This window comes from Ammospiza caudacuta, chromosome 6 (genome assembly GCF_027887145.1).
Source record: "Ammospiza caudacuta isolate bAmmCau1 chromosome 6, bAmmCau1.pri, whole genome shotgun sequence".
NCBI classification, from domain to species: domain Eukaryota; kingdom Metazoa; phylum Chordata; class Aves; order Passeriformes; family Passerellidae; genus Ammospiza; species Ammospiza caudacuta.
The window spans coordinates 44,378,972-44,401,362 of record NC_080598.1 but is presented as its reverse complement, the minus strand read 5'-3'; the positions used below and the strand labels follow the sequence as shown (position 1 = coordinate 44,401,362).

The window sequence follows — 22,391 nt, the reverse complement described above, 5'->3', positions numbered from 1 at the left end:
GCCTGTTCAGGAGATGCTGAGAGAATAAGGCTTGTTCTGCTAGGAGATGATGTGCCATTGGGGCCAGATAATGGGAAGGTTACCCAGCAGATCATATCACAGTGATCCCTAAATGATTATCAGAGGGCTTCACCAAATTGCACAGTGGAAGAATGAGACAGTGGTCAAGAGTTGAAGCAGGAGGTTTCAGCTGTGTGTCAGGAGAAAGATTTTCATCATGAGGACAAACAGCAATGGAACAGGTCGCCTAGGAAATCTGTCAGTCTCTATCATTGCAGGTTTTCCTCACCTGAGTGGGAAAAAACTCTGACCAACCTGGTTTGAATTCAGCATTGATAGCAGGTTTTGAATTAGACTCTCTTCCAACCTGAGTGTGTCAGGTTGCATCACATAATGTTGCATCACATAATGTTCTTCAAAACACTTAAATCCCTGCACGTTTCAATGATACTTTTATGCTTAGAGTTATGATACAATGATCTGTAAATGTTTTAGGACATTAATTCCTAGACAGACAATTATTCTAAGCTCTTGAAAGATAGAAGAACATAGTTGTTAGGATGTCTGCTTTGACTTACCAAGAACAGTCACTTGCTTGGGGCATAAGAAAGCCGTAGTGTTCATGTGTTCAGTTTATTTCAAGTGGAACATTTTAAATAGTGCTAAGGGTCACTACTCTTCTGTAAAATAATACTGTGCCAATGTCTGTGGCATAATTAATTCAAACCTCAAATATTTGTCTATAATGAGCAATCTTTACTTGTTCAGAGGATGGAGAAGCTAGAGAAAGAGATGAAATCAGACATGACAGGCGCAAAGAGAGGCAGCATGACAGAAATCTTTCCCGGGCAGCCCCTGATAAAAGGTGAGTCACAAAAAAAAAGCTGCTTTATTCCTGTACTGGCACTGGCTTCCCCACTAGGGAACCTATTACTGGCCTTCCCTTTTTTTGATATAAGTGCCTGAGTTCTATGTATCGTGGAGATAGTGACTGGTATGAAGCACAGTTTGTTCATTATATGAAAAGGCATTACTGTGTTAAAATACTGTAGTACTTTCTTGAAAATGTAGAATTTTCCACATGAATGGGAAAGAGAGGTGTGCTGTGTTGGTTTTGGGCAGATTTTTCTTCAGTGGGACTTCAGGTTTAATGTTTTATGTTCAGGATTAATTAACATGTTGAGAGCAAAGATTGAAACCTGAATCTTCTAATTTTGGTGAGACTAGAGTTATCAATAGTGGCTTTGTTTCTTGAAGCTGTTCATTTTAAGTAAGCTTAGATTTATGGAGGTAGGCTGGAGTATCTTATTAGCTGAAGTCACTGAGATTTTTGAGTGCAAATGGTTTCTGGATGCTTAAAATCTCTAATATGTTGAAATTGGATTGCTCGGCCTTTCCAGAATATAACTACACTAATTCTTGCAAAAAATAAATATGACATTTTAGACCAAGTCAGCTTGATGTGAATTGCAGATAGTGGAAAGCAAATTAAATGTCATGCCCAGCTGAACATAATTTTTCCAAATGTTTCCTTTGCCAGGAGACAAATTTTAAATGTTACCTAGTAAGGAAGAACAACAGTCAAAATCTGGCTTCTGAGGCAAATTGTTAGCGGGGAATACAGGTTCGGGTTGCAATTGAGTGTGTCAACAACTATGGTTTACTGGCCTCATAAAACTTTCAATTTTTTAATTCAGGTCAAAGCTGCAGAGAAATGAGAACAGAGATATCAGTGAAGTTATTGCCCTGGGGGTACCAAACCCCAGGCCATCCAATGAAATCCAGTATGACCAGAGGCTGTTCAACCAGAGCAAGGTAAAATACCTTTTCTTTTCATAGAAAGCTGTGTAGCTTTCAATGAGAACATGCTCATCATTCCTTTGTGGGTACAGACAGAATAATAAAGAGAGGCTGTTCTCATGGTTGTTGTGGATACATTCAGAAAAAAATCTTTACATAACTGCTTAGAAAACTATTGATTTCCTTTATCAAGAGCCTATGCAAAAAAAATTAAATTTATAGCTAGATTAAAGAGTTTTTGTTGTGATTTTTCTCCCCACTTGGGAGTGGGGAGAAAAACTATTTTGCCCTCAAGCTGCAGTGACCTCATTTTCTTCTCTTGTACAAATGTACTGACTGAATAGGAAATCTGCTTTCAGAGAGGACCAAGTAAATACTTTTTATTCCCATTACTGCTTGTGTTGATACTTCTGAAGATAGAGAGTTAACAGCAACATTTATTTTCCCTGAATTTCATACTATTCAGAGATGACAAAATAGATTTGGCTTCAGCAAATCCCTCAATAGACCTGCAGTTGTCAATCACTCTTCTTCATGTCTCCAGTGAAAGACTTGCAGGCAAGGAGGGAAAGCTGATGAACCAAAAATGAACAAGCAGATACTTACACTTTCAGAGTTCATATAAGCCTCTGTGCGATTTGGATCAGTCAGCTTAAATCATTTTTTCCAGAAATTCTGAATAATACCCATTTCTGTATGGCTGTACTCAGCTATTACAGACAGCTGCACTTGCAGGGCAGACTGAAATGATCCATTATTCTGAAATGCGGATGGCTTGTGATCCTTGCTGTTGCTATTTGGAAGAGTAGGAAGGACTGAGGCCTGTAATGTGATGTTCTCTGGACTTAATCCCAGACCCAAACCCACTCACATCCTCATCAAGTGCTTGGACTCATTTGAAATCAATTGTAAATCACGCCATGTCATCTTTGTGTAACATCATCAATGTATTTTGTTGATAAAGTAAGTTAGCTGACATTTTGTCGATTTAACAGAACTTGTGCTGTTCTGCTGTTCCTCACAGGGTATGGATAGTGGCTTTGCTGGAGGAGAGGATGAAATTTATAATGTTTATGACCAGCCTTGGAGAAGTGGCAAGGATATGGCCCAAAACATCTACAGGCCAAGTAAAAATCTGGATAAGGATATGTATGGTGATGATCTAGAGGCTCGAATAAAGACCAACAGGTAAGGAAATAAATTTAAGAAATATTCTTAATTAGTACTTTGAAGATAGTCAACTGAGTATCATCTTCTCCTACAGGTTTGTTCCTGACAAAGAGTTTTCTAACTCGGATCGTAGCACCAGAGGCAGGGGCAGAGATGGACCAGTTCAATTTGAGGAGGATCCATTTGGTTTGGACAAGTTTCTGGAGGAAGCCAAGCAACACGGTGGCTCTAAACGGCCATCAGACAGCAGCCGCCCTAAGGAACACGAGCACGAGAGCAAGAAGAGGAGGAAGGACTGAATGCCTCTGCTCCTTGAGAGGTAGGGAAATGGACTGCAAGCTTGGACTTCATGCAAAAGGGGTTTTAATATTGAGTGTACAGGAGGATGGCATTGTATCACAGCAGTTCACAACTCTGGCTGTGTGGATACATACACACACTAACTCTTCTACATGGGACAGCTACCTGAAGAGAGAGAAGACATGGAGACCACTTTGAAACATTTCATAAGGAAATTAATTATTCTTTAGCAAGTTCTGACTTTGCTGATTCCCCACTGCCCAGCACCTCAGGGTAAGAATGTAGCCTCCTTCCTACAGCTTTAGTTTTTGTAGGTAGCTGAAGCTTTGACTTCATCTGTTAAGAGCTTTCCTGCTGTATATAATGATCATCTTATGCTGTAACAGATGCTGGGGTGTTAATAATTCAGTATTTTAGTGTGGCTATACAGTTTTTTGAACAAGGGAGGGGAAACAGCTGGATTCTGTTTTAAAACAAGTACTCATTCATAGTTTCTCAGTAATCTTTATTTTAGTTTCTTTACATTTAGTGAAATAAAGCCTCCTTCCACCACTCACTCACTCTGACTCCTTCTTTGACTGCGTCTTCTACGGAGCTGCTGTTTGAGAGCGAGCTGAAAACAATGGAAATTAATTAAATCAGCTAGGCAAGAAAGTTTATTTTTCATTTCTGATAACCCAGAACATTGATACAGGAAGCAGAAGATACATTTATAACCAATTCAGTTTCATAACCCCCAGCCAGGGCTTTCCTGACACAAAAGTTGAATATATATCCACAGCAATTGCTAGTTGTACCAGCAAAATGCATCTTAAAAGCTTGTGCTTTCAACTGGAATTAATAAAAAGTAACTGTCTAAAGCTAGCCTAGAAAAATTGGGAAAGTGCTCATGTAATCTAGAGCAGCCTGCATTTTCTAAGAAATGAAAATAACTACAGCTTACTTTCTGCTTTTTATTTCACTACAAAGAAGCCTCTTAGCATGCACCTCTTGTGAGAGTATAGTCTTTGAAGCCTAGGCAGTTAAATGCATGTGGCTAAGCTTACAGATTCAAGAACAAAAAGCAGCAAAATTTTCCAGGAAATTGCCACTAAATACTATGTTATTTCTAGTACCTAATTTGGTAATTGCAAACAGATATCCAATTTCAACACAATTTATGAAGGACCAACCTACTGCCAATCTAATCACAGTTTAAGGAGTCTTAATTTCTGCTCCCATTTTTGTACCAGGTGGAACTTGCAGGTTGGTTCTTCTTGGGAATAGGTACTGAAGTAACCACAAACAGTGATGACTTGGGCAGTAATATGAACCATGGCAAGTGAAATACTTTACCACGATCAAAATACTTTGTCACTGAAGTCTATCATCAATTCCTTTTACTATCTCCTAGCATTTGAAGTCTCAAAATAAGAAATTAGTTGTCAAAAGGATATTGAAGAATTCTTATTAATTAATCAAAAGCTTGAACTGATTATGTGTGATACACCAGCCTGCCTGTTGCTCATGGTTTCACTCTCTACTACACCATCTGAGTAGTTTTATCAGCTGAAGCACATATAAGTCTGTAAGAAAATCCCCCATTTAGGGAACATACCAGATGCTACGTTCTAATTGTTTTGATACGAGAGCTGTTAATAAAATGGCTTTGGGCAGCCATTGACTCACTGTTATTTATTCCTTATCTGTCAGTACCACTGCACACTAAATGTTGAGAAAGTGGTGAGATGGCTTTGCTGTGTTTCTGTGCTGGAGTGGAGCTGGAGGATACAGTTGTCTGGCTCCAGCTGACCAGTCAAGGACAGACACTTTAGTATGTGTAGTAGATGTGTACAGTGGCTCGATGCCATACATTAATGCACTGAGATTGCCAAACTGTTTTATTTTTTGTGTTACTAACATTTAAAATCTTAAAGATGGAGAGAACAAGACCCTACACTAAAGCAATTTTAGAGTTGTCTTGAACACATGAAAGCAAGCAGCTGATTTCTCCTGTATGAAATGACAGCTGGAGAAAACATAAATTTCACTGAAATTCAAAGCTTAGCATCACTTTCTTTATCATGTTCCCCCTGCCACTCAACATCTGGATCAGATGTTGGAACCCACCTGCAGAAACCTGCATTACAAACTGCAAACTAGTTGCACAGCACATCCCAACCAGTTTTACTGCATTCACATTACTTTAGCATAGCAGGAGTTTTTGGTCTCTTGAGTGTGATCTCTCTGGTATCTCTATGATCTTGACCCCTAACAACTCAGGTTGAGAGGAGAGAATAAACAGAAGTGGTAATGATTTACAAAACATTAAAAGCACACTGAGTGACTAAGATTCTTAACCACACTTCGAAAGAATATAATAGGTAATAAAGGAATTAGCATGTTACCTTGGAACCTTCAAGAATGTGGGGGTCTTTCTGTAACACATTCTGAACTTCTTCTGGAGTTGAGAATTTAATCCAGCAATAACGTCTGTGAAAGCCTGTATCTCTGTTCTAATTACCAGGTAAAAAAAAACAAAATGCAATTACTACAGGAAATATTCACATAGGCTGTTAAAAACTTTCTACAGATATTGCATTTAAAGATTCAGAAATTGTCAGAGGAATTGGCACACTTGCTGTTTCAGGAGCCTTTTTCACACTAAGACATTTGGTGTCAGTAATAGTGTGAGGGGTCTAGCACAGGCTGTTCTACATGCCTCTCAATTTGAATCTAGCAATAATAACAAAAAATCACGATCTTAAGATACAGTTGAAGCCTAGAATAATATATAGACAGTAGTTTCTAACCGCAGTATTTATCTACTAATAAGCCAGTCACAACAGAACTGACATTTAAATGGCCACAGTACTTGAACAACATTCAGCAAGATAAAGCAGCTGCTTAAGACACTACAAAAGCAGAGTGCCATTCAGAATGACAAGCACTAACTGCACTAAAAAGAAAAACGTTATTTTTAGAAATGATGTGCCAGTCAGAAAAGACAGTTGTCAATAAACGGGTGATAATGAGAAAAAGCCAAGTGCCTTCTGTCCCTACTCGGATCCCACTCCGAGTTCACAACAGCTCAGCCACTCTCATCATCAGGCATAAGTGGCAGCACTTCCAAACCACCTACAAGGTACTGCTGGTTTCAGTACCACAGTGATGTCTAAATTAGGCTGTCCTGCACTGGTGATTTTTGTACCTCCGGGTTTTAAGCAGTAATGAAACTCCTCAAGTATTCACTGAATGTTAATGTACACACATGCATCACTTGAACCTGTGATGGAGGTAAGTTTGTGGTAAGCTACCAGACTTCGCAACAAAACAATGCAGTCTGACCTGGGCTTGAGGGAAAATATGATAGGCAGGCACCTAAGCTTCAAGTGTTCATAACAACCAGCCTGTTTCAAACTTTCTCCATTGCCAAACTAATCCTCAACACGGAGTGAACCCATCAGCTCACTAACTGACGTTCACTACCCACTGAGCTTAATTTAACAGGATTACTTCAAGTGGAGAAACAAGCAGACAGAACCTTTACACTTCAAGCAATGCCTGCAATTTACCTGCAAAGGAACACTTTTTTTGACCGTTCATCTTTTAAAAAATGCACTAGATACTACAATCCCCGATCTATACACTCAGAAGATAAACAGCCTAAACCACAGAGGCACTGGCAGCACCCCGCAGAGGTTATGGGTTTTGTGTTAGCCCTGCACTCTGGACGGGGTCTTAATCCACAGCAGGAAAAGACGGTAGGTTCATACCCACATCTTTAGTTTTTGGCCAGTGAGACCAGGCACACAAAAACTTTATTCTCTGTCTGAAAAATGTCAACACGATTATAGAGAAGCTCAAAGCACTTAGATTAATTATTCAGAAATGGCAGCATCAACAGGATGCTGAAGGATGTACTTTGTAAAGCTCTTTGAAAGCCAACGGAAACCACTAAGCTTCAATGAGGCCGAGCGCTGGCAGACAACTAGTGGCACTCCTGGAAGAAGGAGCTAAGGGTAGAGAGCCCTGAAAACCTCACTAGAGTTCAAGATGAGGGGTCCAGACTGCAGCTCCAAGGAAGCGGGGGAGCTGCTTCGGGGCAAGGCCTCAGCCGCAGGAGCAGCCGGCGGCTCTTCCCGCCTCGCCGAGAAGACACGAAGTGCGGCCCGGAGGAGGCGCGGGTACTCACGAAAGGCAGCTGGCACCTCTGCACCGACCCGAACTGGGAGAAGTACTCCTTCAGCTCCTCTGTGGGAAAACGCACCAGGTTACCCGGGCCCGGCGCCTCCGCGCAGCCGCGCCGCCCTGGCCCACGCCGGCCTGTGCCGGCACACGCGGCGAGGCCGCCCAACCCCACCGGCCCCAGCAGCGGCGAGGGATGGGAGGGGGGCGCACACTCACTGCTCGACACCGTCCAGGGAATCTCAGCCACGAAGATGTCGAAGAGCCGCCGGGAGCGGCGCCCGACCGTCCGCACCGCACTGGCCGCCGCCATGTCGGGACTGCGGTGAGAGGGAGGGACGGAGAGAGGGAGGGGCGGCCCCGCCCCGGCCGGCCCGAAATGGCGGCGGCGGCCCTGACCCGTGAGGGTGGGGAGGATGCGTTCCGCCGGCTCTTTCGCTTCTATCGGCAGCGCGACGCGTCCGACTTGCGGGGCGTGGTGGACTTCTCTGCGCCGGGGGGGCAGGTAATGCTGGGCTGCTTCTGCCCGCGCCCCGCGGCGAGCGGCCCGGAGCGCGTCCCGCCCTCGGTGCGGTGTCTCAGTGCGGGGCTGTGTCGGTGTCGCTGTAGCCTGCTCTCTCCACCTGCCTTTTCCTTTCGTGCCCCACGCCGAATCCCTGGTGCCGCGTCCTTTCTGTCTAGAGGATGCTGCAGTCGAGCGCTGAGCCTCTTACGCGTCCGTGTGCTGGTTTAAAAGTGAGAGCGTGAGCCGAGCGGGGCAGCTGGGCAGGGCCCGGGGCCCCTCTGCCCGCGGCCCCAGAGCCAGGCTCGCACGGGGTGTCCCTGAGCCGGGGCACGCTGCCCAGCGCCATGCCACAGTCACAGATTTACTACTTTTCCTTATATTTACTTTCATAATATTTAATTAGCTCCCTATACTGCAGTTAGGGAACTTCGAAGTCTCTTACAGAACCACTTGATACTGAAGCAGCAGAATGTATGGACATAAAACACGGCGAGTTTCATTCTCGGAACTGACACTGTTTCCTTGCTAGCCCTTGTCTTAGCCCTGAAAAACCTGGGCTGGAATCAGCTTCCCCATGCGGTACTGCCTTCCCCCCTGTCAAGTTTCTTCTCCTTTCTCGCGCCTGTATAATAAATGCTTGGCTTAGTCATCAGGATGAGTTCGGCTGCTACAGTGGGCTGGGGAATACAGTCATCAGCACTGCTGAAAGTAGGAGCCATCGTAGTCATTTACCATGGCTTCAGTGATGAAGAAATTATCCTTAAAACTTGTCTTCTGTTTTGTCACCTCACAAAAGAATGACACAAATCTGCTGAAGTGTTGTTATCTAGGGATTTTCTACTTATGAGCTTATGTCAAAAAAAGGAGTGAGGAGTATAGTTAAAATGAAACTTTGCCTAATTTTTCATTGTTTCAATGCTTAGTCTTTTCTTGTTAGTGTTCTATTAAGCTATTTATTTTTCTATCTCTTTGGACTCTAATTTTGCTGTTGCTAATGAAACACAAAACCTGACCCATATGAAATTGTTAGAAGCATTAGAATTAACTAAGGAAGTTGTTAACATCTCAGCCTTTCTTGAGCTTGCTGGAATCCTGTATTTGGTAAAGGATTAGAGCATTATGGCTCTTCTGGGAAATTCATTTTGATTTCAATTTGAGAACATCACAAGGATCTGTCTTCTTTCAAAATGACTCTTTGTGCCTGTTACCTTCTAAGATCAGGTAGCAACTACTGGTGAAAAAATATTTTATTCCTCTTTCCACCAGGTTAAAAAATCTGCTGTTTCACTTTAAGACACACTGGCCAGGCAGATTGGCCTGGATAATATTGCTTCTTTTTTCTCAGAAAACTGCTTCATGCAGTTGAGCTCTTCAGTGAAGTGTGACATACCCCATCTGCCCTGTTACCAGGCTTGTTTAACTGATTCAGCACATGTAATTCTTCAGCACAGAAATACCTTCTGTTCTCCAAAAGTCCAGACAATAGCTGGTGTGCAAGCACTTTGAGCAGGCAGTGAGGTGGCAGAGCTTTGGTCAGAGGATGAGACTTCCTGGGGATGCTCTGTGGACAGAACTGTGAAGTAAGCTCAAGGCTGGCACTCACAAAGCTGCTTTTGACAAAGAGCTGAAAAATTGGTAAAGTTGATCATATTGCCAAAAGCTGTCCAGCAATAGTTCAGAATTTCTTAGAACTTCTATGTATGTAATTTAATCCTATTGTTCAGAAAATGTTAACCAGAGCTGTCAGCTGCAGAGAGACTGATTTACACATGCCCCACTACAGAGGCTGTGTGCAAAGGCCCTAATTTGACACATTATAAGTGTCATAGACCAAGTCTTGCAGTCTCTGCCTGTTTATTCCTTCTGTGCCTGGCCATCTCTTTCCTTATATGAACCTGTACTGTTCCACTGCTGCATGGAGAGCTGGACTGGGGAACTAAGCCAGAACAAAACCAACTTGCTTCTGCCTTGCCCTCCTCAAGACAGTTCCCTGTCCTAAGGGAAGAAGGGAGTGGAAACACAGTAGAATGAGTTTGGAGGTTTTTTACCAGCAAATGTTAGCTTCAATACATGTGTTGTTGTAACATAAGGGAGTATGTCAAGTAAACACATCTTGCCAAGCCTTGAGCTGTTGATCCTGCTGTTTGGAACAGAATTGGCATTGTGGCATTCAGAATTGACAGAGTTTCTGTAGTCCTTCATATATCACAGCTTTGGCAACTTCATTGCTGTACTGCTTATCCTTCTGAAATTAGAGATGAGATTAGTCATCTACCCTCTAGGATCATGGGCAACCTGTAATTGGAATGTTCTGTGAAAGTAAGGAGTGTTATGAGTATGTTGCTCTCTAATGGAGGATGATAGTTACCAGAATGTTTTATGATGATGAGGCCCTACTATGGAAATGGACAAATCATGATGAATTTTTTCTCATTGGTATATATTGTTTGGGTTTTTTAATGAGTGGGAGACATCTCATCCCTAGATAAAACCTGTAAGTACCTTTTGATTCTTATGTTCAGTGTGTACTGGCTCTGTTTGCCCTGTCCTGGTCACAGCTGTTGAGGCAGTAGCTTTGTGGTACATTTGGCATTTTCACAAGAGTTGCCTTCAAACATGGTAGCACTCTTCCTTTCAGATGCTATTTTTGGATGAGTTTTGTGTTTCTCACTCTTTTTTTAACCAGATCTGTTTTATTTTTCCAGGTGTTCAGATCACAGCTCAGTATTTCTTCAGTCAGTGATCAAGATGCCTACAGAGCAGGATTACAGCCAGTTAGCCAGTGGAAAGCCTATGGCCTCAGTGGGTATCCAGGTAGGTACCTCTGATTTCAAGAAAAGTTAAACACAACCTCATTGCTTTGAATTCATGCAGTGTCAATCTTATTTTTCTTGTTCTGCCTGAAAAAGCTATTTTGGTTTGCCTAAGTGTAATTTAATGTTGTCGTAAGTGCAGGAGGACAAACAAATCAGCTAAAGGGTGGGGTCCAGTAATATTTATAAAGGTGAGAAGAGCCAGTTGTTTCACAGTGAGATCAGCCAGACTATAGCTCATGAGAATGGACTCCTGTTGCCTTTGGCAGAGACTTTATTTCTGTAGAATCTGTTTTTCTTCAATATACATCATGCTCATTGGGTACATGGCTGAAATTCAGTAGTTTCACAGTTGAAGTGTGGCATCTATTTGTCAGTGTAGGACATGGAGTACAGTAAGTGAATAAGAACCTTTGGGCCTATTCAATATAGAGTAATTACATTAGGCAGGTTATTTCAGAAGTGGAAATGTGGTTTAGGTTTGCAGTTTACCTGGTATAGTCACAGAGAGGTATTAGGTTGGAAGGCACCTCCAGAGGTCTAAGCCAACACCCTGCTTAAAGCAGGATGAAGTTGCAAGTTAGATCAGGATGCTGAGAGCTTTGTATGGGTAAGTTCTGGAAATCTCCAAGGAGAGAGATTACTTGCCCTCTCTGGGCACCTGTACCAGTGTTTGGCCATGTTTTTTTCTTAAACCCGATATCTACTAAAAATTTGTCTTGCTGTTTCTTATGACTGTTGTCTCTCACAATCTTGCTGTGCACATCTGAGTTTCTTATGACTGTTGTCTCTCACAATCTTGCTGTGCACATCTGAGAAGATTCAGGCTCCCCTCCTCTCTCATGCCTGTGGGTCGTGCTCACCAATACCAGGATGTGTCTGTCACTTGTGTCACAGCCCTCACTGCTGCTCACAGTTTGTCCTCTAGGCAGCCTGGCCTTGGTTTGGAGCTGCTCTTGACCCTTGGGCCATACTGTTGCATGGTGTTATTCTGCCCCAGATGCAGAATTACCACTCTTGAACTTCTGAGGCCCATTCTTATTTGTCAGAGTCCTTTCCAGGGGCAGCACTAGCCTGCAGAAGATCCACTGCTGCCCCAGTTTAGTGTAATTTCACTTCTGTAAGTGAAATGAGGATGAACGTCCCATCATCCACATTGTTGATGTAGTTGTAGTTATCTTTGCCCCAGGATCAACGAATGCAGCTCATAACAGCTGCTGGTTAGACTTTGAAGCATCAAATCAATATTCTTTAAGCCTGGTGATGCATCCACCTTTTGCTTACTTTTTCAATTTGCCCAAAAAAATTATGGCTCCCAGTTTGGCTCCAGTGGTGCTGTAGAAGACCATATGGAAAACTTTTCTAAAGCCAAGGTAAACATAATCCCCTGTTTTCCCCTTGTCTGAACATCTCACTGTAGCAGGCAGTAGGGCTGGTTAGACAAAATCTGTCTTCCATGCTCTCTGTTCCCAATCACCATGTGTCTAGAAGTTGCTACTGTCAAAGTTTGACAATGCTTCATCATTTTATCAGGGGTTTTGGTAAGACTGATGAGTTTGTAGTTCCCCAGATCCTCCTTATTTCAGGAATTTTTGTTTGATTAATTATGTTTTTTTCTCATGTTTCTTTCCATTCATTGGGGACTCAGTTTCTGTGTGGGTTGCTTTGAAGCCAGCCTACCATTTCTGAAACTGAGGCAGCCATGCTACCCATCTGGCATATTTAATACACAGGGAATTGAATAACTTCAGGAGAAAGGCTTCTGTCTTTTCTTGCCTCTGTAAATGTTTTGTTCCACTTGTCTGTCATATTATAGCTGCCCGTGCTTGGTCTGCTTGTCATTTACTGTCTGTCTAAATGTCTTCCCTGGTAATTACATAGGGTGTGTGGGGAATCACAGGTGTTCCACTTAACTGCATTTCTCTTCTGCTTTGGCAAAGGAAACCTTTTACTAAAATGAAATGGAAATACATTGACAAATTATTTGTCCTGTTTAGCATCAAGTCAGGTGTGGACTTGAGGAGAATAGTATTTTATCATTTTTCAGTTTCCTTTATCTGGACATTCTTAAACAGTAGGAGATGTGGAAACAGCTGTCCCAATAGCCTTCTAATTGAAGTAAGAATTTCTTTAGTTTTTCTATGAGCAAAGGGAAAGGAAGTACTTTGGTTTTGTCCCCACAGTAAGCAATGAAAGAGAAGATGAAGGAATCTGGATGAATTTCTGTTGTATCCTGAGAAGAATGTGATGCTGTCTTTGGGTCTTTGTAACTGACATTTTTGTTTTGTGAGAGGTTTTTCTTGTTATTAGACATCTACATGTCTTACATATCTCATCCTTCCTTTGACTGTGGTTGGAGACCACTTTCATTAGATGCAAATTAATTTGTAGTACATAGCAAGATAGTGCTGCAGTAAGAGAATTGCACCTACTTCCTCAGGGCAGTTTCCTTTAGTACACAGATTCACAAAGAATAATTATTTTACCCTTTCCCCTCACATCTTTCAAGGGCAAGAGGTTCAATTATATCTTCAAAGTTTGTCTGAGATGTTCTTCAGTCAGTTCAGAAAGATTGCTACAGAAATATTTCTTATTTCTCACTTTTCTCACTCAGTGAGTGCAAGTCACAGATTTCTAGCACTATTGGTCTTTGTTCTATGTTTGTACAAAATTTTATAGTAAAACTTCGCAACTGTTAGAAATTCAGTTTCTGCCTTTTTTGACGCAATGAGAATAGTAGTAACCCACTTTTTAGTTGTTACTGCTTTTGTAAATCTAGACCAGTCTAGTTTCTTAAGAGAAACCTAGGTCAAGGAAAGGTTTGGAAAGACATGAGCATGTTCTAAGTCTGTGAGATAAAAGCCATAAAGTCTGGATTCTTGTTCTCATCTCTGCTTGTAACTAACTCTCCAGGCTTCAATGCCTTCATTAATACCTGGGGATAACACATACATAGTAGAGTGAAATTTCATGAATGTAGTAAAGTGCTTCAAGAACCCCACATCAAAAGCGGTAGACAGGAAGGGCAGTATTATTATTCTCCATTATTGTTCTATGTAGATGCCAGCAGAAAGTAAATATAATGCTTCTGGCAAAGAAACATCTTGTAGTCAAACCTATCAGAAGGCTGCCATATTCTGAAAGTGCAGGGAACAGAGTGCAGGGAACAGAGTGAAGTGAATGACCATGTGTTATTAATACACTGAAGGCTTTTTTTCTAACCAGTCACTTTAATCTTGAGTCTTTGAGGTATGCTGGCAGGTAGCTCTTCCTGAAACCTCCTTTTTCTTTGTTCCTCTTACATCCTTATCTCTCTTTACATGTGGATTTTGTGTTGGTGAGTCTTATTGAACTGACAGTCTTTGAGAGAATGCCTTGATTCTCAGAGTAGGTACAGTACAGATTAATAGCATCTCTCATATGGGCTGCTGCTTGAACCCTGCCTGAGGTGCCTGGGTGAATGAATGTGCAGAGTAGCTGCATGTTTATTTTGTTTTGTTAATTAACAATGCCTGCAACGTATTCACAGTCAATAACAAGTGGTTTGGGATATCATTTGACTTTCATGGCCATTTCTGAGTGTTACCATATCAAAATGCAAATATGGATACAACCAGACTTAAATGGAAATAGGCATGAAGAAAAGTGGAGGACACTTTACATTACTAGACACTTGCTCAGCTCAGGGACTTCTTTCTGAAGTAGCAGTAGGAAGACAGTATGAGTTCAGAGCCAGGGATAAAGTTAGTTTGAAGCATAGAAAAGCTAGGCCAGAATTGCTCTAACTTTGCTGGGCTTAAGAGAAAAGTCATGCTGAATAATTTAAGAAATAAAATTTACTCCAAAACAACTGGATTTCCATGTTCTTACTCCTTTAACTCGTGTAATAAGTATGCCTTACATAGATAGGTTCTTTATTGTAATTTTTCTTTGGACTAGTGTTGGCTGCCCTCTCTGCCTTCTACCTTGTGCCACCATTTGTTTTTTCTGAAAAAAGGCCAATAAGTTTTAACTTAACTAGAATAGATTTCATCAGCTTATATGCACAATCAATAGTTGTATTCTAAGGAGGTTTTTTCCTCTAACTCTGGCTCCTATCCTTTGCTCTAAATTCAGAAAAAAACCCCAGGGAAACGCCTAATCCTACTTTGTCTCCATCCTCTCCTTTTTTCTTTGTGGTCAGGGTTTATTTTCATAGCAAACCCTTTCCTTGCTGGCTGCCAGCGTCACTGGGTGAAGCAGTGTCTCAAGCTATACCCTGAGAAACCCAATGTCTGCAACCTGCACCTGCACATGGCTCCTGAGAAGACCACTGACCTGTGGGGACAGAGCAAGGAGCAGCTGAGGTGAGTCCACTGTCACCTTTCATGGTCAAAACTGATGGAGCCAGATCTCACCTTTGAGAAGGTCGAAGAAAATGGAGCAGGGAAGGGAAGCTGAAGAAGATTGTGTACATGCTGGCAGAATACAGATGGTGTCAGACATGCCAATTTAAAGATGGATATTTCATGGCTTCATGTGCATCCTTGCTAATTCTCTGCTTTCATTCTCAGTAGGATTTTCCAGTAGCATATTGTTCTAAAGCCATTGGTGACCTGTTACATAGTGACCCTGGCTGCTGTGGTGCTTGAAGCTGGCTGAGCTCAGCTACGAGTGGAACTGTGAAGTCTCTCTGGGCCTCAGTTTTCCTGAGACAAAACAGATCCTTTGCAAAACTCCCCACTAATGGTAGCACTCCTTCCCAGTCAGCTCTTAGACCCAGAACAATGTAATAGAAATGCTGTTAGCTGTACTTCCTTGAACTTCTCAAATCTAACAGTTTCTGTGTTCTCATTTTCTAAAGTATTTCTTTTGGTTTGGTTTTGTTTGTGGTTCTTCTTAATTCAGCTTGACGTTGAATTAAATGTATTAAATGTACCATTTTAATAGCAATCCTGTTTAATCTGAAAGATTCCATCACGTTCAGAGTTCTGTGGCTGATGTAGCTGCCTTTCCTCTACCTGATCTGGAATTTAATGGAGAATTTTCCCAGTTTTGAAGTCAAGTAGAAAGTTTAAAAAAAGGAAAAGTCTTTTAATGCTTGAACTTTAATGAAGTCCTGTAAAAATACATATAAGACAGACTGTTTACAGTACACAATCTTTTAGCTGTTTGGATAATTTTGTTACCTTATTAATTTCACTGCTCATTTTTCATAATGATTGTTTTGTGTGATGGTGCAACCAGAGTTCTCTACAATGCTCATCTTCCACCTCAGTCTCTTAGTGAGGTTGACGTGCTGAGATGTTTCTTCAAGAACCTCTTGACATCTACAAGACATAGAGTGGCAAAAGCAAGATTGGGACTTCTAGGTGTTTGCACCTAGGAGAGAAGTTATACTCTGACCTCTGTTTTCCAGGCTCAGTCAGAATTAGTCACAGAAATGTACACACCATTTTTGTGTTCCATCAAGAATGAAAAATTGTTCTGTGAAAGGATTGTGAATTGTGCCCAATGGCTGAAAAAAGTGGGGTGCTGTTCCAGTTTGACAGGCCTCTCCAGCAGGACCTCCTGTGTGCAGAGAATGATCAGAGCAGAGGTTAATTTGCAGCTGAATCCAGTTCAGTTGAAAACAGTGTTTAGAAAAATGATGGCTGGCAGCAACCCTGGTAATTTTATGAAGTCTTTACCTTCAAGTGAGCAAACTGCTGTATTTGTGCTTATACCTAGAGGCAGCAGATGGAACTAGCCAGCCTCTCTAGTATCTGGAGTGAAAGTGTTTCAGGGAGGCAGGAAACAGTGCCTAACTGAAAAGAGGTCTGCTTCCAACATGGGTCACACCTTTAATGCTATTTAAAGCCATTAGGATAATGCATGCATGTGCTTGGGTCATGGCTTATCTGCTCTTTTCAGGATGCAGGAATCACAAAGTAGGGTGAATCTATACAATTCCTAGACAGATATGCTATGCTTTCCTCAAAAGTGGAGCCTGAGTATTTTCTCTGGTACTGGGGACAATTAAAAGCATAAAAGGGAATAGAGCATTCCCACGAGGGAGATATAGACATACAGATATATAGGTATGTCTTTTCTTGTGTATAAGGAAAAGGCTGGAGGGGTTTTACAGATGCAGTCATTACCAGCATATAAAGAAACAAGGGATCTTCAAACCAAAGCTCTCATGCTGTTCAGTCTTTTTCTAACATAGTTGTACCAGACCTTTTCTGTGCTTTCTTGTGGGACCTCATTGTTTCCAGATACACAACACTCATACTTGCCCCTTCTTAGCAATCATATATGAAATCACATGTAAAATACCAAGTTCTGGGAATAGGGACTTCCCACATGCATTTGGGCTCTTGCTGTTGTGCAAACATTCTAGCACTGTAGCACAAAAAGGGCACTTTCAAAAGGCACATGCTAAAATTGTTTCATTATGAACATTGTCAGTTGAAAGATGTACAAGAACAAGCTGTGGGCTCTCCCTTTTCTAAATGCTGTGTTGCCTGCTTGTGGGCTACACAAATTGTTCCAAGCAGCATGTATTTGACATTTACTGTGTTGGTGTTTATGGTAATTGCAGTTGCTGTTACCCTATGACAGATGGAAATTGGAAAGACTGTTTTCAGTAATCAGTGAGCTAAGAAAAATTGCTAAAGGTAAAGAAACTTGCATTTTACTCCTGTTCCTGCTTTATCTTATGAGCTATCAGATGGCATAGTTGAAGGGCAGGAACAAGCTGTGTATCCAGGTAGAAATGCACATTAAATGCAGATGTTTGGCTGAGACTTGACCATGACAGCACAAATATCAATCTTTTTTTGTAAAAGAGAGCATGTCATGCTGAACTAATGAGGCTATAAATGAGAGCCAGCCGTCTGGTACTACTGTTTATCTTCTGAATATATTTCCCTTTACTATATTTTTCTTTTTTTTACCATAAGACGTGACTTGGCTTGAGAAAAGTATGCTGAAATTGCTGGAATGAGTAGACTAGAAGATAGATGTGTACCTTCCTTTTTGTATTTGTCATTAACATATTTCCATCTCATTTAGTTATTTGTACTCTGTAACTTTTCAAAGGCTTTTCCATAGTCTGTCCTAGAAGCCTCTCCTTGAAGCCTCTTCTAGCTTTTATCACTTACAAATAAGAATGGTAAATTGGTGTGTGGCCTCAGATTACTCAGTCCCTTTACTTCAGGGTTGTCACGTGAGAAGAACAGTTCTTTGTCCTGCAAGGCAGTCTGGATAAGGGAACACCTGCAGTCCAGACTCCTTGACACTGTGGTCATAGCTAGAGAAGTCTTGCTGCTTACTGCAAGTCAGCCTGTCCTAAGGACATTTCATCAAAGTACCACGTAGTAGAACTAACCATCCTTTGCAATATTAGACAGCATGCTATGCTTCACTGACAGGCACTCATTTTCCTCTCTTGTAATTTTCCATTAAGTGCCTAGAATATTTTTCCCTTGAATTTGCAGATTTCAGATCTTCAGATTCTGGTCTTTCATTTTTGGGTGCTCAAGTAGGGCATGTTTAATTCTGATTTCTTAATCTGCGCTACTCATTGTGTTTCCATTGGATAATCTCTTAGGTACCATTTGAAAATACAAGCTTTCAAACTGACACCAGTTGGCAGTAGGCCCCACAGCTTCCACACGTTCCATGAACTAAATTTTCAGGGTCTTTGGAGGAAAAAAGTATTGGCATTGAAAATAAAAGTTTAGCATTGATTGCTTTTAATAGGCTGTGAAATGGATGAGTGAATCTCATTACTGTATGCTGCAGTACCAGAAGACCCCTCAGAAATTAACACATCTCCTATTTCTTTATATTTTGTCTTTGTAGGAGGAAAGGTTCCAGCAAATGGGAGCCCAGGAGCCTCTTGGAGAAGCTGCGCTGGGTGACCCTTGGTTACCATTATAACTGGGATACTAAGGTATTGAGGTGAAATTCTTCTCTATTTTTCTTAGCCACAAGCACTCAGAATGGCAAACAGAAAAGGACATAATGGAATAAAATGTTTATGATCCTACAAGACAGTCTTGAGGAAAGGCACTAACAAACTGTGCTTTTAAGAACATTTTAATTTGTATTGGTTTACTGTGAAGGGTTTAACAGCAGAAGTCCATTGCTGCATTCTTTCCTTTGAAAGTTATCATGTTTACATACACTCAGCTTTAAACCTGCAATTATTTTAGGGTAAGTAGCATTTTTACCTACCAAATGGGATGATTACAAAAGCATTGCTAACTCTTAAGCTGAGTGTGACTTCTGGGAAACTACTCTTCGGTGGAGTGAGCAAGAACAAGAAAAAACTGCTGCTCGTGTGATTTTGGAACTTTAATGAGTCTGAACACTATAGTGCATTCTTACCAACTAACAGCTGTTTTGAGGATCCTGATCAAAATAAACAGATAGATGGAGGCTGATAAACACTGGCAGAGTAAATACGCATCTTATTTGTATGTTGCAGATAACCAAATCTGTTTGAAGCCTTTTATTTACCAGATGAACTTGTTATTGGATGGCCTTAATAAAAGTTTGGTTATTATCTTCCAGTCCTCTCAGAATGACTTATGGGAGAGAGAAAAAAATAGGTTTGCAATTGATTTCTGCTTGTTATTAATGAAGGAATAAGGATGCTTGTTTTGGAACTCTGTTGATGAGCTATGAAACTGTGTTTCCATTGGCAGCTTCAGGTTGTGGCTGAGATGATCCTCAGGATGTTGGTACTAATCTTACTGATTTCAAGTTTACCATCTAGATATAATGATTAACTCCACAATTAATTGAATCTCTGTCAGTCTCAGCCTAGGCCATGAATTTAATGGTAGGAGGTAAATTTGTTGTGGTTCTGCCTGTGTTGTAGTCATTTTCTAGGGAAATGTGATGTCCTTCTCCATGACTATCAGCCAGGATTTTGAGTTCTTTTTTAATGTTTGTTTCCAAGTGTATTTGCTGCTCTGATGTGTTGGGTGTGGCTTTCTTTTTTATTTTTCTCCTCCCTCTCCTTCCAGAAGTACTCAGCAAATCACCACACTCCTTTCCCCTCAGACCTTGCATTCCTATCAGAGCAAGTGGCTGCAGCCTGTGGGTTTCGAGGTTTCCAGGCCCAAGCAGGGATCTTGAACTACTATCATTTTGACTCTTCCCTGGGAATTCATGTGGATGAGTCTGAACTTGACCATTCTCGGCCCCTGTTATCATTCAGGTGAGTCAAGGAAAGCAGACTTGAGTATTATGCAAAGATAGATGGCTTTTTTCTAGGGCTGCACATGGTTATGGGAAGGCAGTATGATGTGGTTTGCTAATTGGGTATATAATCTTCACTCTCAGAAGATTTGAATAACAGAATGCTGTAGGTCAGGGACATAGTTTTTCTTTAAGGACTGCTTGAATAGCCTGGATATAGTGCCTGGAGTGAAGAGCTCTTTTGCAGAGAGCACAGGTCTATTCTAAAGCAGCAGAGTGCCAGTTGAGTACTAAAGAAGTAACTCAGCAGAGCTTCAAACCTGGCAGGGCAATTGCTCACACTCTGCCTATCTTGAACCAGATCTTAGTCTGTTTGCCATGTTCCCACCTAAAAGTTGTTCTTAGGCATCCCTCTGCTTTTTTGTGATTGCTTGGGGTGGTTTTATGAAGGAATTTAACTATTGATATTTTCTTACTGTACAGAAAATTGTTTTCTACCTGAATTTGTTCTCTCCCCATCTTTACACCATCTCTAGCTTTGGGCAATCCTCGATATTTTTGCTGGGGGGCCTGAAGCGGGAGGAGGCGCCGACAGCGATGTTCATGCACAGCGGGGATATCATGGTGATGTCCGGCTTCAGCCGCCTGCTGTACCACGCTGTGCCCCGGGTCCTGCCCAACCCTGAGGGGACAGCTCTGCCTTCCTGCCTCCACCAAGCTCTTCCTTCAGACCTTCCTGCTGGCTCAGTCATTGAGCACAGCTCTGATGAGGACTGGCAGGTGTGTGCCAAGTACCTGCAGTCCTCCCGCATCAACATGACTATTCGACAGGTGTTGGCTGAGGGCCAGAAATTTCCAGAGGAATCTGGGACAAATGGACAGGGCCAAGTACCCTCTGAAGACAGTTATCATGAGAACAGCAAAGCCAAAAGACACAAACCAAACAGAGTCAGCTGAGACCAGGCCATGATACTGACATGGACCAGACAGGCAATCTCCATATGGAAATAGGAACTGGCTTAATACTGGAAGTACTTGTCTGTATTGTGGTTAATAAACTTGTGCAGAATAAATGTAGTCCTTCTTGCTGTAATAAATAGGTAGGAGGAGAAAAAGAATGTCAGAGGAAAAGAAAGATAAGTTCAGGACTGGGACTCAGGAGATTGACTCTATTGGCATTTTGTTGCAAATGTTTACTGTACTCTGTTTCCTTTAAAATACCTGTATGTCAGAGAACTTTAGGCTTGGTTAAGCTTAAATGGTTTAAGCTTTCGGTGAAGCTTGGTTTAAGCTTTAGGAGTGATGCTTATAAAGTATTTTGAAATCAGTGGGCAGAGAGTGTTAGCAGAAGATGCATAATTGCAATGTGATAGAGCATCCTGTTGGGGATGTAAAGCTCAGCTGAAGCAAAGTAACGAGTATGTATGAGAATAGGCTGCTATGGGTGTAAGACCTACCTGCAGCATTTTCAAGGTAATTACTTCTACAGCAAAAATGGGTTCAGTGGTCAGAAACTGGCAGCTCCCTCAAGCAACACCTGCTGTAAGCTTTTGTAGTCCTGTGCTCTCCTTTTGCCTGCTTGCATCCCCTCAGCTGCAGCAGAATCTGCTTTTCTGAATGGTACTGAACATCTTATCTCAGATTTTAGAGAGAAACAGTTGGGAGCAATATCTATTTAGAATATCTAGTAGCTCCCAACTGGGTCTCCTCCATATGTGACTGAGCCCAACATCGCCGTTCTTTCAAAACTTCCCTCTCCTAAGTGCCTGTGTGTTACAGTTCTCCAGTCCCAAGCTAGCATTTATAAGGAGCAGGATGACTTGCAAATAAAAGCATTGAAGCTGTAAATTAAGTACCTAAGAAATTAATCAGTGACTATCTCTGTCACCCAAAGATAAATATATTGAAACAAAGAAAAGCACTAGCTTTTGTGCTAGTTCTTTTTAAGATTCAGACTATCCTGTCTACTTTTTAATGCAATTTTAATTGTTGGAGTGGAATGTGCTATCCCTGGGGTATTTTGTTGCACTTGCACAATGAATAAACTTACTTGGTTTTAAATTAAAGATCTCTATCAGTTTTGGGGCTGGCTATTTTTTTCTTTTCTTTTTCTCCCTGTTAGTTGTTCCAGTGTATTGTTAATGCTGCTGTATCTCTTGTGCAGTTCCCTCCAGGCTTCTTTTGGATCTACTCCCTCTGCAATCTGCCAGCTCCTGTGGAGGAGCCCTGCATGTGTCTGTAGGGCTGCTTTGCTTATGGGCAGCTCAGGGTTTGTTGGGCAGTTGCAGAGGGGTGTTGCCTGCAGTATAAAAGTCCAATTTAATGCATATGTGACAGCTTTTCCTCATGGGTAAAGTGTCTGGTCTGCTTATTTCATAGGAGGTGAATGTGTGTTTGCATGCAATTAATTCCTTATACAAAACTGCAAGGTGTTCCCGTGACTTAAGGTCTAAAATAATCAG

At 41.6% G+C, this 22,391-nt stretch overlaps 3 protein-coding genes across 3 annotated transcripts in view; 2 read left to right on the top strand and 1 right to left on the bottom strand.

The window, feature by feature from the left end:
* SNW1 (SNW domain containing 1) overlaps positions 1-3,826 on the top strand; it is a 16,754-nt gene extending 12,928 nt beyond the window's left edge. The window contains exons 11-14 of the mRNA XM_058806678.1: positions 769-865; positions 1,698-1,815; positions 2,825-2,988; positions 3,065-3,826. Coding sequence (XP_058662661.1) covers positions 769-865; positions 1,698-1,815; positions 2,825-2,988; positions 3,065-3,269 — 584 coding nt within the window. The 3' untranslated portion in view covers positions 3,270-3,826. The remainder of the gene's footprint in view (positions 1-768; positions 866-1,697; positions 1,816-2,824; positions 2,989-3,064) is intronic.
* Positions 3,759-7,797, bottom strand: SLIRP (SRA stem-loop interacting RNA binding protein). Its single transcript, XM_058806680.1, has 4 exons — positions 7,657-7,797; positions 7,445-7,503; positions 5,658-5,765; positions 3,759-3,883 (listed from the first exon to the last, which is right to left on the bottom strand). The coding sequence occupies exons 1-4, from the start codon at positions 7,748-7,750 to the stop codon at positions 3,824-3,826; spliced, it is 321 nt and encodes a 106-aa protein (XP_058662663.1). The 5' UTR covers positions 7,751-7,797; the 3' UTR covers positions 3,759-3,823.
* On the top strand, positions 7,797-22,391 carry ALKBH1 (alkB homolog 1, histone H2A dioxygenase). Its single transcript, XM_058806679.1, has 6 exons — positions 7,797-7,942; positions 10,648-10,756; positions 14,939-15,101; positions 18,583-18,673; positions 19,755-19,948; positions 20,466-22,391. Exons 1-6 carry the CDS (start codon positions 7,817-7,819, stop codon positions 20,884-20,886), a joined length of 1,104 nt encoding a protein of 367 aa, XP_058662662.1. The 5' UTR covers positions 7,797-7,816; the 3' UTR covers positions 20,887-22,391.